Source organism: Triturus cristatus, chromosome 8 (assembly GCF_964204655.1).
Source record: "Triturus cristatus chromosome 8, aTriCri1.1, whole genome shotgun sequence".
NCBI classification, from domain to species: domain Eukaryota; kingdom Metazoa; phylum Chordata; class Amphibia; order Caudata; family Salamandridae; genus Triturus; species Triturus cristatus.
This window is the reverse complement of record NC_140591.1, coordinates 946946668-946962603: the sequence shown is the minus strand read 5'-3', so window position 1 is coordinate 946962603 and position 15936 is coordinate 946946668. Positions and strand designations below refer to the sequence as shown.

The 15936-nt window shown below is 43.9% G+C and overlaps 1 protein-coding gene across 2 annotated transcripts in view; it reads right to left on the bottom strand.

The window, feature by feature from the left end:
* ACOT9 (acyl-CoA thioesterase 9) overlaps nucleotides 1–15936 on the bottom strand; it is a 445455-nt gene that overhangs the window by 400770 nt on the left and 28749 nt on the right. For both annotated transcript variants that reach the window (XM_085622470.1, XM_085622471.1), the window contains exon 2: nucleotides 4100–4200. In XM_085622470.1, coding sequence (XP_085478596.1) covers nucleotides 4100–4200 — 101 coding nt within the window. The remainder of the gene's footprint in view (nucleotides 1–4099; nucleotides 4201–15936) is intronic.

Here is a 15936-nt window from a genome sequence, read left to right as displayed (position 1 = left end):
TCTACTATCCAAACTGAATGCCCCTATCAATATTCAATTTCCAGCAGACTTTTAAACCTTTTATGACTCATGGAAAAATGTCATCTGCTTCACTACCATTTTAAGTTACAGACTGTAAGACTGCAATCAAGACTAGCGGCCAGCATGTGACCACAGAGAAAGAAACACTAATCAAGTGGACACGCAAACAGTAAAAGAGTTTGTTTTCACAAGACCAATCTGTATGGCAAGAGGGCCATGGACCGTAATGCACATTAGAGGAAAATGCCCCCTTCCTACCTTTTGGTTGGGTAGTACAAGACTGCTATGAAAGAGGTACAGTGATCCTATTAGACCACTGAGCCCTGGAGTCCCTGTACCTGCTACACCATTGCTGGGTACACCTACACGATTGCGGCATCTGCTCGTATCTTACTTTTTGTAAAGTGCATTGTACTAAATAAGTTTTGGATTAGCAAAACCTCTGACATGCATCAAAGGGGCTTTTAAGTATGTTGCTATCTTGGATCCTAAAAGGTAGCAATCCACAAACTTTGTATTGTAGTAACACTTTTTCACTAAAAGCAGTTTTGAAATGCAACAGATTGGCATTCACCATAAATAATACTTAATTGACTGAGCTAGTATTGGGTTTGAGATGTTTGGAAGGCCTTATTGTTTGGTGCTCTTTTGTTAACAATGGAATGCATTGTTCAGCTTCATTAGTGTTGCTTCAGATATACTACGGAATATTTACTAAATACAAGGTTCAACATATAGCACAAAGAGTCAAAACGAACTAAGTATTTACTCCAAAACATAGATATGTTTTACACATTTATGTCTCTAGGGCCTTAGGGCTTCTTTTCCTTCTAATATCATATTTTGTTCTATTCTGTCTGGTATGTTACGTACAATTGTGCTATGTTGTGATAGTATGTTATGTTATGTTTTCTTTAATGTTATTTTATGTAGTTAATTTGTGTTGTAACATATTCTATGGTTTGTTTTATCTTCTATATGGTGATGTTCTGTGGTTTGGGTTGTGGCTTGTTAGGCTGTGGTGTGATTACTGTTATTGTCACAACATGTTGTAGCAGTTGCATGGCCATCCTGATTATACAATGGCACACCTTGTTTGCCGTTATGGAAAGGGAACCACTCCATCTCCTGTTCTAGGCCTTGCAGGTCAACCACGTTTAAGAACTCCCAAGAGTCACTAGCATTAGCCATTTGGCACTTTCTTATTTCCTCTATGCCAACAGTAAGTACAGAGGTAACTGCTGCCTTGTAAGCAGTTTCCAACTTTCCTTTCAAGAAAAATGCTAGATGATCAAACTCTATACCCCTTAACACTTTATCAGTTATGCATAAATTGGGTGACTGTGTTTATGCAGTTGACATTCATGTCATAAGTTCCAAATATGCATTGACTTGTTCACACTGATTTAGTTCTGGTAAATTCAAATATAAACTACATAAGGAATCCTTATGCTACTCCGTATCCCTCTGTACAATATAGACTATCTAAATATGTAAGTATTTAGTTATTGCTGAGTTTGTGCTTATGGGTGGAAGAGTGGAAGATTGAGCGTATGCATTCATGAATGTATGGAGGAGTGAGCTCATGGATGGCTAAATGGATGACTCAATTTATCACCAACACGAATAACATCGCAAAAAATGGCAAATCCGTGCACCACCACTAAATAAAACCTATTTCTTGTTACTAATGTGTATGAAATCAAGATGTGAAGGCACTCCATTAGCACTTGCCTTTTGGATTTTCAATTAGCATGAGATGGTTTCCACTTGTTACCATGCCATGTCAATGTGCCCCTGAATAGTTTGCAACTTTAGCTTGTCGCATGGCTTTAGGCACCATGCAGACTTAAAACTTATTGGCATTTCCAAAGCTTGTTTTATTTATGTTTTTTAAGGGGCTAGTAGCTCCCCAGACACTGCGACTGAGCTATTGCCATAGCATGGTACATCAGCGCATCCTCATGGGTTATAACAAAGTATAACAAAAACAATCGTAAGATGGCCATGTGTCTGTCCAATAACATGCTCATGTGCAGGCGAACACCTTGAATAGTTTTTGCTATACTTTTCCTAAAGGAAGTGAGAATTGACAAGGTCAGTAGCTCGGCAAGTAATGCCAGACCTATAGGCTTTGTCAATGCTCGTTATTTGATGGGATTGATAAAAATCCTCTTCAATTATTAGATGTGGAGCACTGATATACTCAAAGCGCTTCTTGGTGCTAGAGAAACCACTGGTTACAAGCGAAGTAAGACCGACGAACAAGTATGATTAACAAAACAGATTTTTATGGCTCGCTTGAATGATGCAAATGTTCATTAGAAGAGCATTCCAACATAAGGGGCTTAGTGAGTGCCCTAAAGATTAGGACGGTTTGATCAGAGGAAACTGTCGCATAAGGCGAGAGTTAGAAGAAGAATATTTGGAGTCAAGCACCCAACAAATCTATCATTAATGGTCAGTATACCTTGAATAACATGCAAAAACACCTTTAGCCAAATGTTTTTCTTTATGGGTGTTTGTGCAACTATCTCTCAGCAGTGGAGATATAATCAAACTTTCTTTAGGCTAGACATCTCTGGATAGTGACATTTTCTACGGCTACAACGTGAGAAAGCAGCTAAAATTACACAAATAGACTATTCCAACAGTCTCCGCTTGATAGTATATCTGAGCGGGGCTCCGTGAGCGGAGGAGTATGGTAGAAAAATGCTCTTTGCGGTGATTGCAGTGCAAATGCTTGTCCGCACTGTACAATCATTGCGAACAGCACCATGCACAGCACAAGCTTACCTTTTTTGCCGCTCGAGTAGATTTTTACTCGAGCAGCAGCTTTCTCAGCGTGGACGGGCAGTTTCTCAATGCGAGAGGTCGCGAGCATACGCAGGGCTCGAAAAATCCACTCGCCCGCTCGCATTTGTGAGCCAGATTAAATTAAGGCGAGCTATGTTTAGGTCCTACTCGGTCTTTTTGGCGAGTAGGAAAATAAACTGACTTTTGATCTCGGTCTCTGAAAGCAGAGGAAATGTGACAAGAGACCAAGATTGAAAGGCATCTTTATTGCTCACAAAGTAAATGAGCAATAAAATTGCCTTTAAATCTCATTAACTTGTCACATTTGCTTGCTTTCACAGACGGAGGTCAAGTGCATTTCAGTTAGGTTGAGTAGATTTTGTAGGTTACTAGACCTGCAGGTCTAGTAAACATTAAATGATTTTTTGAGCCTTGATACGCGACCACTCGCAATGAGAAACCTGACCCCTTGGGTTGAGAAATCTCGCCTGGAGGTTTATTTCCACACTTGTGCTCGCCAATTTGATGTTGGCGATCATGAACGAGGAACAATCTCGCCGGGAGGTGGATTTTCCTCGCTCGCGCTCACCAACTTGACGTTGATGAACGCGAGCAAGGAAAAAAACTACGCTGCGCGAAGCAGAGTTTTTCGGATCTCCACGAGCTCCGCGTAACTCAGAGTGCGGGAAACTGCGCGAGCGGAGCAGAGTTCACTGCCCAGGCTTATTTGATAGCACAGACTGAAACCACCTTGGCATGACATTCTTTCGGCAGATATGGAATGATCCTCCCATTCGAATGCATCATATGGAAAAAAGATGAAATACATTTGATCAGTGCAGTGAAAGAAAGTTAATTCTCAAATAACAAGCCAAAGGATTTAATCTCTTCTGCTGGAACGGGAGGGGCATCATGTTGTGGTAACCAGAAAGATTCATGTCAACAACTTTTGTTCCTACCACCAGCAATATTTCAGTTTTCGAGCCGTTCACTTTAAGAAAGATCGCACACATCTATTTCTGGAGAACCTAATAATGATGCAATTTATGGCTGGGCAAAAACACTGGGTGAATATAAATACAGTGTGTATTAAAAGTACTATTAAGGACCTATAATGAATCTGGAAATTGAACTTTCTTCAACACACTTTACAGCACTCCTTCATAACTCCTCCAACAGTACCCTACGAATTTGTGGACGAAATAATCAAACTATTATAACATTTAGTTTGTACATACTAAGAAATTAAATGTGCTTTCCATAGGCAAACACCTGACATTACCTTCATTCATGTCTGGAACAGTGTTTTTCGATCGACAGCCACCAGTTTCGGATGTTAGTAATCTCCCCATTATCAATGGGAAGCGATATGTGGCACGCAGTCTGGAAAAAGAAGAAAATTGTCTTTGTACTCAAAATAATAGAACAAAAATACCCAATATTGCACAAAGAAATCTAAGTGTTGTATTTTATTACTACTACATACAATGATCAGACAGGCAAACTAACTGTAATCTTCGCTTTTCTCTTTCACATCACACAAATTGATCACAAGATACGCACCATGTATTGCAGAAGTTTGTTTTGTTAATTTTAGAATTACACAGCTTTTGTTGGCAAATAGAGGTAAGCCTCAACGCATTCACTTTGCAGCGAACCCCCCCCCCTTCACTAATAAAAACACAATAAGTTATCATTGCATTGAAAATGGAGGGTGTGTTTCTGAAGCAAAAAGCTACACAATCTTCTAAAGAATATAGCTTTATCAGTATTTAAGATCTGTTTTGTAGTGAAACCTAACAACCAAAATCTGTTCAGCACTTCTGTTAGGTGAGCATATTTTGGGTTATCAGTTTTGAAAAACACATTATAAACCTTATTTTACAGAAATGTATACCGTGCCCTATTACCATTAGTATGGACTTGCAATGTTGCCATGGTTTGGGTACCTTTACCAAAGACCTTGAACATTCTGTCACATATAAGGGGGTGTTTTCGGATGGTGTTGGATCATGAGTACTGTTAGTATAATTATTAAGCCGTATTCTAAGTGTTTTGTAATGGTTATTGTTGTTTGGTATGGGGAGCTGAAAGTTCAATTTAGGTATCTGCCACCTGGAAGGACTGGTATATGCTCTGCCCGAGTTGAAGTATGTTCCCAAAATAACACAGTATGTGTCTTGTTAGGATCCACAGCATTATTTTATGACAGGCTAGCTGCGGGGTGCTGGATACGATAGTAATGGGTTGTTATGAGCCCTATCTCGGACTAGTCTCGATTCATTTTCACCGCTGGCTGCTGACAAGATTTCGTTTTAATTTAATACATTTTAACTTAGGTAATTTCCAAGGTTGGTGTAAACCAGAAGATGCTGCTTTGTGTAATTGTGATGACAGTTCAATTCAGGATACTACGCACTTTATCCTATTCTGTAACCATTACTCAGTAATTATAACAAAGTACATTTTACCTTTGTTACAAGGGAGAGGCTTTTATCAAGTAAAACCAGCACTGATGTACCTCCAATTACTTGACTCCCCATGGATAATTTTTAATATTGCTAATTTCTTAGTAACTGCGGTAAGGAAAAGGAAAAAACGTGATGCTGAGTCTGTATATTGTTGTTAGGGGCATATTTATTGGCCTGGTCGACCACTATGTGAACTATTTTTTAATCTGTATTTTGTATAGTTTTTTTTATGTGTATGAATTATTGTGATGTACTTTTATGATTTTAATTAATCGATTAAAGTGGTTCTGTCTGTCTGTCTGTCTGGGTTGTTATGGAGTGACACATTGTTTACAAAGAGTGGACTGCTGTTGTGAGCTCTGTCGGGTTTAAATATATGGTGCCTCTCAACTGTGTTGGAAGTATTTGCTCTTTTCTGACTAATGTGTCCTGTTGGGTAATATGACTATATTTATTATGATAGCCAACTACCCTGGTTTCAGGGTAGGCCGCTCCCCACGCCGCACAGCACCACCTGTGTGTTTGTGCCCTTGCTCGCTGCTACGGTGAGCTCGACGCTGCGGTCCACTGGTTCGCCTCTATATTGCTCTCTCCTGTATTCACTGTCTTCTGCTCTTCTCTCATTATCTTTGCCTCGTATTACTTATTTTGCACTGTTGCCCTGTATTGCTCTTCTCTCATTGTCTTTGCCTCTTATTACTGTTTTGCACTGTTTGCCCTGTATTGCTATCTCACTGTAATCGCTGCGATTATTGCCCCGTTGTGAGCATTTTCTCCCATTCGTTTTTCCCGCCGTTAACCCACCGCTGCTACCCCTGCGGTCCCTCCCCCCTGTGTGCCCATTCGCCACCCCGCTCCCACCTCCCAGCGGCTCCTCCCTCCCACCCCCCCCTTATATGGCGGCCACTGCGCGGGCGTGTCAATGGCAAGCCCGTCTGCGCCCGTCCGCGCCTGGTCCGCGCCCAGTGCCAGAACCCCTGGTCCCCGCGATCGCCACGACGCCCGTCTCCGCTACGATGCCAACTTCCTCCTCGCACTCAACACCAGACAAGCGCACACCTGCTTCCGAACAGCCCCAAATCGCACCCAAGGACCCTTCACCTGCCGGACCTGCAGCTTCACCAGCATCCGGCCCGCCAACCCACCGACCAGGAAAGAACCCAACTACCTCAGATGCATCCTTCTCAACACCCGCTCTGCCTGAAAACACGCCGTTGAACTCTGGGACCTACTCGACTCAACCACCCCAGACGTCGCCTTCCTGACGGAGACCTGGCTGAACCCCTCCTCGGTACCCGACATCGCCATAGCCATCCTGGAAGACTACAAGATCAGCCGCAGGGACCGCACCAACGGAGTAGGAATCGCCATCGTCCACAGGAACACTCTCAGAATCTCGACGAACACCGACGACACCCTCAACACCGCTGAACACCTGCACTTCCAGATCCACACCGATCCCAACCCCACCCTCAGAGGAACCCTCATCTACAGACCCCCCGGACCCCGACCACAGTTCAGCGACTCCATCGCCGACTTCGTCAGCACACACGCCCTTGCCTCCACAGACTACATCCTCCTCGGGGACCTGAACTTCCACCTCGAGAACAACAACGACACCAACTCCATCACCCTGATCGACAACCTCGGACTCAGACAACTCGTCACAACACCCACCCACTCTGCCGGCCAAACGCTTGACCCCATCTCCTCCGCAAGCCCCCAAGTCTCCTTCAATCACACCACCGAACTCCACTGGACCGACCATCGCTGCATCTACTTCACCTTCCGGAAACCCACCACGCACCAGCGCACCCAACAGTTTCCTCGCCGCTGCTGGAGCAAAGTCACCGAAGACCAGCTGACCACCACCCTCGTCCAGAGCCCACCCACCGACCCAGACACCGCCCCACTGACCCCGACACTGCCGCCCGCAACCTCAGACAGTGGATCGACAACTGCTCCAACTCCCTCACCCCGTACAAGAAACCCTTCAACAGCCACACCAACAAGAAAGCCAGCTGGTCAACTGAAGACCTCCAGGCCTCCAAGCAAACCTGCCGAAAGCTAGAGAAGAACTGGCTCCGTGAACGAACACCGGACAGCTACGCAGCCCACAAGAACGCCACCCGCAGACACCACCACCTTATCAGATCCGCCAAAAGGGCCTCCTTCAAAGACCGCCTAGACAACAACACACACAACAGTAAAGAGCTCCTCAACATCGTGAAGGAACTCTCCAACCCCAGCTCCAACACCAACGACATCCCACCTTCGCGAGACCTGTGCGACTCGTTGGCCACCTTCTTCCATCGCAAGATCACAGACATCCATGAAAGCTTCAATGCCACGACCACCTCGACAACCACGGAGACCTCCGCCCCCAAGACCACCATCCGCACGCTCTCCTGGACCAACATAAACAACGACGACACCATCAAGATCATGAACACCATCTACTCCGGATCTCCGTCAGACCCATGCCCACACTACATCTTCAACAAAGCCATCAACATTTCCTTCGAGACAGCAACCTTCCCAGAAATCTGGAAGCACGCCGAGATCAACGCCTTACTCAAGACACCCAAGGCGGGTTGCTGCAGAACCCGGACTGGGACGGGTCCAGGATGCTGTTCTCCTCGAGGTAGCGGGTCAGTTGTTTGTTGACGGTCTTCTCGATGACCTTCGCCGGGAACGGGAGTTGTTAGTGCTTGGAAGGGATGCTGTTGGGAGCAGACTGATATCGAACTTTGTGGATTATCTCCACCATAATATACATGTGTGTGATTTTTTGTCTAATGTTTCCTACTGTATTGGGAATCTGAAAGTCACCATTTTCTGACCAACCAAGTTTCTCCAGTTTCAAGACTGTTCCATTAGATAACAAGCACTGCAATGCCAACAGGTAAAGTGTATGAATGTAATGTTAAGCCAGACCCAAAACTCCATGTTTGTGAATGGCTGCTCTCCTCCTGGCTGCACTGCTGCCAGAGAGAAACGCCATAAATTATGTAGCTATCTAACCACTTTAATAGCATTGCAATGGTGTCTGTGCACTAAAAGTTCATACTCAAGTAGCTGGATAAATATTCAAACTGGTCATAGCTGTGTGGACAGCAAGCACTTTTTAGTGGAAAAATACAACTTCTTCCAAATCAAAATATGTACTCCTGGATCCCAACATGAGGGTGTAGTGAAAGCCTCTTTCCTGGTGATAGTCACATAACTGTCTGGCGACAGCTGCCCGGTCAAGCCAGAGCATGAAACAGGCACGACAGACCCAACAGCAGTCACTTAGCCAGACCAAACATAGCAACAAACACAGAGCGACCAAATGTACAACCAGAGGGCTCCTCTCCACCAATAATGGTGCACTTAAGCTAGAAAAAGGAAACCAGCATGCAAGACAAATGTGGCTACTTACTCCACTCATCATCCTCAATGTGCCATTGCCTGTGATGGAGCAAGGTTTCACATAAAAAGAAACTTGCTCGTATGCAATCCTCTCGAATAACCTGTAAAACTATAATCAATTTGTCCGTGAGTACTAACAGTGCACCACATTCCACATATTGTATCTAGGGGACGCTTTTCTATGTGCCTTACTGATGAATAACCAGAGTGTCCTAAAAATGGCCGCCGAAAACGCGGGAACTCTTCTGCGCATGCATCTACTACATTTACGTAGTATGACGTTTTCTGTCGCTTAGGGGAATCTTTGCAGCTGCGCAATAGCTTTTAATATGGCCGCTTTAAAGTAACGCATTAACGCACATGCCATGCTGAAACTAACCTATGCAAGTTCTACTAAGCTATTAATGCAAAAGATTTATTAAGTAAATGGGGTTAGAGTAGAAGTTAGTGGTATACAGTGAATTCATTTAAGTTTGTATTCTAACGTGTTTTTCTTTGACTTTATTAATAGTTCACATTTGGGCCTCAGAGGGTGACCGGGTCTCTGTTTACTTGTGGCTTCTAAACGCTCAAACATCTGCTTATTCTGAACAAGTGAAGTAAATTGACTGGCTGCCAAACCCAAGCCCAGCAAGGACATGGGAATCCAACTTTTGCCCCTACGAGAGGAAAAGAGAAGCAACATTGTAAAATAGACTTATCGATCCACATATGAAATATCTGTGGGAATAAAGCTTGTGAGTATTAAAATTAAGGGGCGGAGATGTCCTCACCCCACTGCTTGGCCCAATCAAAATTGCCGGTGAACATGGAATTGAAACATTTGGGGGTGGATCATACATTTGAATTGGTATAACAGAGGTAAGTTCTAGATAGTTAGACACACTTGATGCTGAGATGCTGATGCTATCCTGAGATGCTGCCCGATTTTGCTGCAATCTGACTGAAGAATCCAAATCTAGGGAAATTTACGGAACAACCGAGGAGGCACATCTAGGAAGGGGTCCGGACGAGCCCAAGCCGGAGAGAGTAGCACCAGAGAGGGGTGTAACGCTGGCGTTACACTAGAAGAGGTCACCTTTTCCCTGTCCTGAATCCTTAACTCTCTGATGTCGGGGTCCTCACACTATTCTAGGTAAATATAACTGTAGGGTTAATGCTCCGTACTTGCTGTCTGTTCTTTCTCTCCTCAGGTACTGTCATTGCAAGAATTTAATTGATAAACTGACTATAGGCTAACTGTACTATTTTTCCTGATGGAGAATTTTGGCATATCCATGTGTATTCTAATTTGACTCACAAAATTATTAATTCAGATAAACTTTTAAAACTTCTTCTGAGTCTGTGGTTCTTTAAAATAAAAGTTAAATGCATTATCGTATTTCCTCCCTATTCTAATCTACTACTAGATCTTATCGAATTGTTCATTTACTCAGGAGACAGGAATGGTAAGAATACTGGTGTAAAGGTTTCCTAGGGTAAAATAAAATTGATGACCAGTGGATATTTGCCATATCATTGCGTGTATGAATGTATATGGGCCCAAATGAGTGTTGTGTGTATGAATGTGTAGAGCTGGTAAACTCCGCTGCATCACCTGCACAGGTGGCCCAGTCAGATTTGCCACTCTTCCTCCTCACAAATGTGCAGTATTGCAGTGCAGTTTTGTCCATGAGTCGTCATTTCCCTTTCCTCACCGAAGGTGTTTAACTGTTTACCTTAAGTGATAATCTATATGCATCGTATGTCAGAGCAACCAAAATCTGGGCTCTCTCCCTCATGCCATCAAACTCTTGAATATGATTAAAGCTTTCCCAGACCTACAGATCTACTTCCCTTATGATCCTAGGGTATTCACCCAACCGAAACACCTCTGTCACAAAGACCAAGATACTACTGGGCATCATGACATCACGTAAATACCAGATCCCTTAATTATCATAACTGGCTGTCTAAGAAAGGGCACCAAACCATTTAAGTCTCCACTGCCCACATTATTCTATTGGTGGCGTCCCGTAAAATATAATAAATCAACACCTTTCCATATTGTACGACCGGTCAAAGAGTCTTAGACCCCCCACCAACTTACCCCACACCACTTCACCCAGGTGCCAGGTAGGTGAGGACTACTAAGAAGTTGGTGAATAGTAAGCAAGAGTGAATATTAATGTCAACTTAATTGAGTGTCCTATTATTAACAGTTTCTCCTGGTGCTACAATAAATCAGAGTTCATGAGCTAAATTATCCCAGGTGTTAAGAGCACAGTCTGATGTTTAGGGATTTTTTATAAATTGCATATAGGGTGAAATAGTTCTTAGATCATTCAACAGTGTGTCAACATAATGAAGGGGCCAATCCAGAGAATGCATGGTCAACAAAGCAAGATTTGCAAAATCTAGGAATGTACAAAAGATTACGGTAAGGCATCTACGCAACCTGCCAAAGGGTGACCACTGAACAAACCAGCACTTTTAAAGCTATTTGAACCTGAAGGGAGAGCTTATGTAGCACTTCAAATGTGGTGTGGCCTGGCTGAACCCCAGTGCTGCCATGAACATCTGTGCCTCTTGCTTTTAACAGACTGTAGATAGCGGATGCCCAAATATAGTCTGTTGAAATAAACGTGTTGAGATCCAGTGGCGGCAGCAACAGTTGCAGGTCTACGTTCCTAAAAGAAAACTGAATGCACAGGTTGGTGTGTACTCAATATAGAAAGAGCATGAGGAAACAGAAGTTATTACCAGGAATTCAATTTGAAGTGTTCAATTAAGTTTTACTCCCACACTTTTCACCATACTTGTAGGTTTGGAGCATGGATCAAAATCCAAGGGCCAGACAACAAGAGAGTAGAGTTCCATAGGCTATGGCTCCCCTCCTGTGATCACGATGTCAGTTGTATCTGTATTAAGTCTGATCCAGTGGATTCCAATTATTTCTTTGAGTAGAATGTATGTTCTCTAATGCCAAATCATTTCAAAAGAGCTGATTGGACTGCCGAAAAGAAGTCAAGGGCCATCTGCATAAGTGGATAGGCTAAGATCATGAGGGGAGGTGACAGTAGCGAGTGGTCTCACATACTGGTTGAATAAATAGGACCAAAGAGTAGATTAGAGGTACCCTATAGGCAGCCCTTAGCTCGAGAAAGTGACTGAGTGATACCTGTTGCTTTGTTCTTGAGAAGATGAAAGAGAACCATTTTAACACAATACCATCAATGGGCACTTCCTTAAATTGTTTCATAAGGATCTTATGGTTGACCTTTGTCAAAAGCAGCAGAGATTTAGTAGGCACAGCACCCTCACACTATCTACATCTACAGCCATGTGGAGATCATCCAACACAGCCAACTTAGGGATTTCACTGCTCCACTTATGTTGAAAGCCTGCTTGGGCATTATGCAGATTTCCAGGAGGGTGTATGAATATTATAGTACAAACGATTAAAGCAGTTTTCCTGCTGATGGAACCAGAGCAATAGGAATCTTTAAGCAATCTTTCACTACAGAGGTTCTAATTTGTTTAATTTTAGAATAGAAAAAATATGCAAGTTCGAAGCTAAACTACTTATAATGAGTTAACCCCTTAGTAATGTCAGCTCACTGGTAATCTTAAAAGTTTTTTGGGGTAAAGATTCTATCGGTAAAGATTCTATCTGAAAATTGAAGCTTGAACTGTTTGATGGTAGATTTAGATTTAGAATCTAGTTTCAAAACATGGCTTTAGGGATACCGCAAATTTTGTTGAGCACAGTTCGATTCCTCTCATGCTGTGTAAGAAATAATTTGCGTTAATAACATTAACAAAGAACCAGCTAACTCAGGCGTGATCTTCCTCCAGTTTTGGAGGTTATCCAGGATGGCCTGTGTTTTTATATAATGGGTAGGATATATTTGTAGTATGATAATTACATTCAGATGGTGTCTAGCCTGAATAGACAGACAGTTGCATAGTAGTAAAACGAGCAGAACTTGGATCAGCAGGATTGTCTACATGCAAATTAAAATCTTCCAAAATGATTGAACAAGATTGGGAGGTACTTAACTTAAAATAAGTCTCTGAAAAACTATTTTAGAAATTGAATGGTTTTCCGATACGTGATACACCAATATGTAAGAAAATGTTAAATAAAGATTAAGGGCCTCATGTAGGTAGCGAAATACCGGTCGGTAACGGCCGATTTTCGGTAAATATGCCGTTACCGACCGGTATTCAGACAAGTGAGATGTAGGAGTCCAAAAACCACTTTTCGGTAAATATGAGGCGGTAAATACCGATTCATATTCACCGAATACATAATTAACGAATCGGTAAACATGAAGTGGTAAATATGAAGTGGTAAAAAGTTAAAATGACATGTAGGAGCACTCGGTAATTAAGAAATCCAAGAAAATCGGTAAATAAGAGTCGGTAATTAACACGGATTGAAAGCAGGTGGTAACCAACAACAGTGCAGCTAAGCAATCCCAAAATGCAACAGCGTGGACACCCTGGCAGCTATGTACGTCATTGCAATGCGCCTACGTCTACAGGCAGCAGGACTGAGGGTTTGGCGACGGAAGGAACGCATCCACAGACAGCGCATCACACTATTCTAGCTGACTGATGCAGAGATACATGAGAGGTACAGGCTACACCCCGAAACCATCATGGACTCAATCAGGGACCCGCACCCACTCCTGGACCAGCCAATGAGAAGGGCGCACGCCATACCCCCACATGTGCAGGTGCTCTGCAGCCCACATCTGCTGGCATCCGGCATTTCTCAGGTGGTGACAGCTGCGGTGGGTGGTGTATCCCAGAGTTGCCTGTCCCGTTCCTTCAGGAATTACTTCCCCCATTATATTGGCTGCATTGATGGGACACACATCCCACTCTGTCCACCAGCTGACACAGAGCACATCTACAGGATCAGGAAGTCCACCCACTCCATCAATGTGCATACCGAATGGAATGATATTGTGAATGGTCCCGTGGATGGCAGAACCAAAAGGTGCGCGTATGCTATTTACAACGAGGTCTGCAAGTTGTCGCACAGTGAGGCGGCTTCCAGACTGAGAGCTATTGACCAAGCAAACATGGAGAAGGCCTAAGCCGATATAGATATTAGCTCTAGCACTCTCACTTCTAGGATTCATACATGAGACAATAGGCACATGCAAGTACACGGCGCATGCAATGTACAAGCCCCGATTTTGGCGTGCGTCCTACGAGGTATCCCAGTGCCTGTGATTACACCTTCTTTCACTGTGCTTGCAAACGGTATTCATTTAATAATGATTGATGAAGTTTGCTGCGGGATGTGAGTGGTAATCCCGTACATAACTGTCTCGCATGAAGTTGTCTGCTGCAATACTGTTCTTTTTCCACCCCCGCATGGGCGGCGGGATGTTTCCATCTGGCCTTCGATTCCAACCTTGAAAGCAGAGTCCAACAAGTTGAGCAGAATAGAGCGCCATTGTCCCACAAAGAGGTGCCTTTGACTTCCTCTCGTTAAAATATTTGTCCTTCACGTTGCTACTACGCGCACTGAGGAACAGGCGCCTCTGAATACTGACCTCCCCCTGCATTTCGGCTCTTTGATCCAAAGTATTATCAATGCCTCGACCACGACCGGCCTGGCTCAATTTTTTCTAACATGTGGGGCTCGGGTCTCGTGACCTCTTTCCACACAATTTGTGGTGTAATTCCGGCATTTGTTCATTCACTGTTCTCGAGCATCTTTGGAGGTGTTCCGCTGCTTCTGGCGCTGGTGGCAGGTGTGCTGCTTTTACTTTTCATACTACGGAATGGCTGCTCCTTCTGTGCCACACGAGCACCTGTCCCGTCTGCATCTTCTTCGTGATAGGATGCTTGACTTCTATGGTACTTTGCCATTGGCGACTTTGAGCCTGGCTTATGGATTATCCTTCAGGTATTCCTACTTCACCTGCGTACAACCTGTATTGCACTGCCTGGATTGTCCCTTTGAATGGCCTGTGGATTTGTGCTTGACCAACATGGTGTCTCCGGTGCCGGATTTCGATCGACTGATGAGGCCCTTAGTGTCTCACGAGTTGTCCTGTTCTGGTGTCCGGATCATGGCGTGTGGAGCGGCGCATGGTATCCTGGGTAATTGGGACATCTCAGCGGCAGCCTACGACTTCTTGTCCATGAGCTATTTGGAGGAACATTCCGGGTGCCCTCTGATTGTGCTAGAGGCTCCGTTGGTTGGAGAACACGTATGTTCCTTTTCTTTACTCAATTGGATGGCTGAGACTTTTAGTGGCCCTGAAAACGATTGCTTGTTGGAAGCCGTGGCCACATATGCTGCCTATACATTCATGGATTAACTGGATTGTCGTCCATTGCGCCTGTGCTACTGGACAGCACCCTGGCGCAACATTTATTTCTTTTAGTTCTCGTTTTTCTCTTCCTGATGGTCTGCTTGAGTTTTTTACTATACTTGCATTGTGTTTTTGGAATTGTATGCTGCAATTAATTGGACTGTAGGACTTTGGCGCTGCATTGGTTACGCCCTGTTCTGCTCTGACGAAACTGAACTCTGCGTTCTCTCTTTTCTTGCCTATTGCATATTGCTTCGCTCAAGGGGGCGTGTAGTGAGTTCTCCCTGAATACGTACATGCATTGTTCAGTTGGCATTACCACGTTGAATGTTGTGTAGCCATGTTTGTGTCTTTGCACACGACACTGCGTTTACATGTTCTTTCTTGAATAAACTGCTGACTCGAGACTTCCTTCAGACGAGTGCATTCTGTTGTTCCCATCCCAAGCTCTGCGCAGCGACCTTGGTCTGTACATGCTGTGACACACAGTCTGGAATTTTACACAATGCATGTTTTCCACTCTAGGTTGTTCGACCCACGATTTAGCCATGGCACACGCGCAGCTGCACATACCTGACAGTTGGTGCTTTTCATATCTCAGACGTCATGTTTATTATTCAGACCGAAGACGAGCCTTCCTGCGAGGAGACTCCTGATGCTCCTGTGATGTGATTTCACTAAGCTGATCTTTGAGGTATGGGGTCCCCTATTCAAGCCTGAGAGACCTTCTATGATGACATGATTGTGATATTGGCTACTTAGTTAAGGGAAGGTGGTAGTGTCCTCGGTATTTTCCGATTCGCTAAATACCACCTCGGTATTTTCCGATTAGCTAAATACCACCTCGGTATTTACCGATTCGGTGGATACCACCTCGGTATTTACCGATTCGGTGACTTCCGATTCGTATT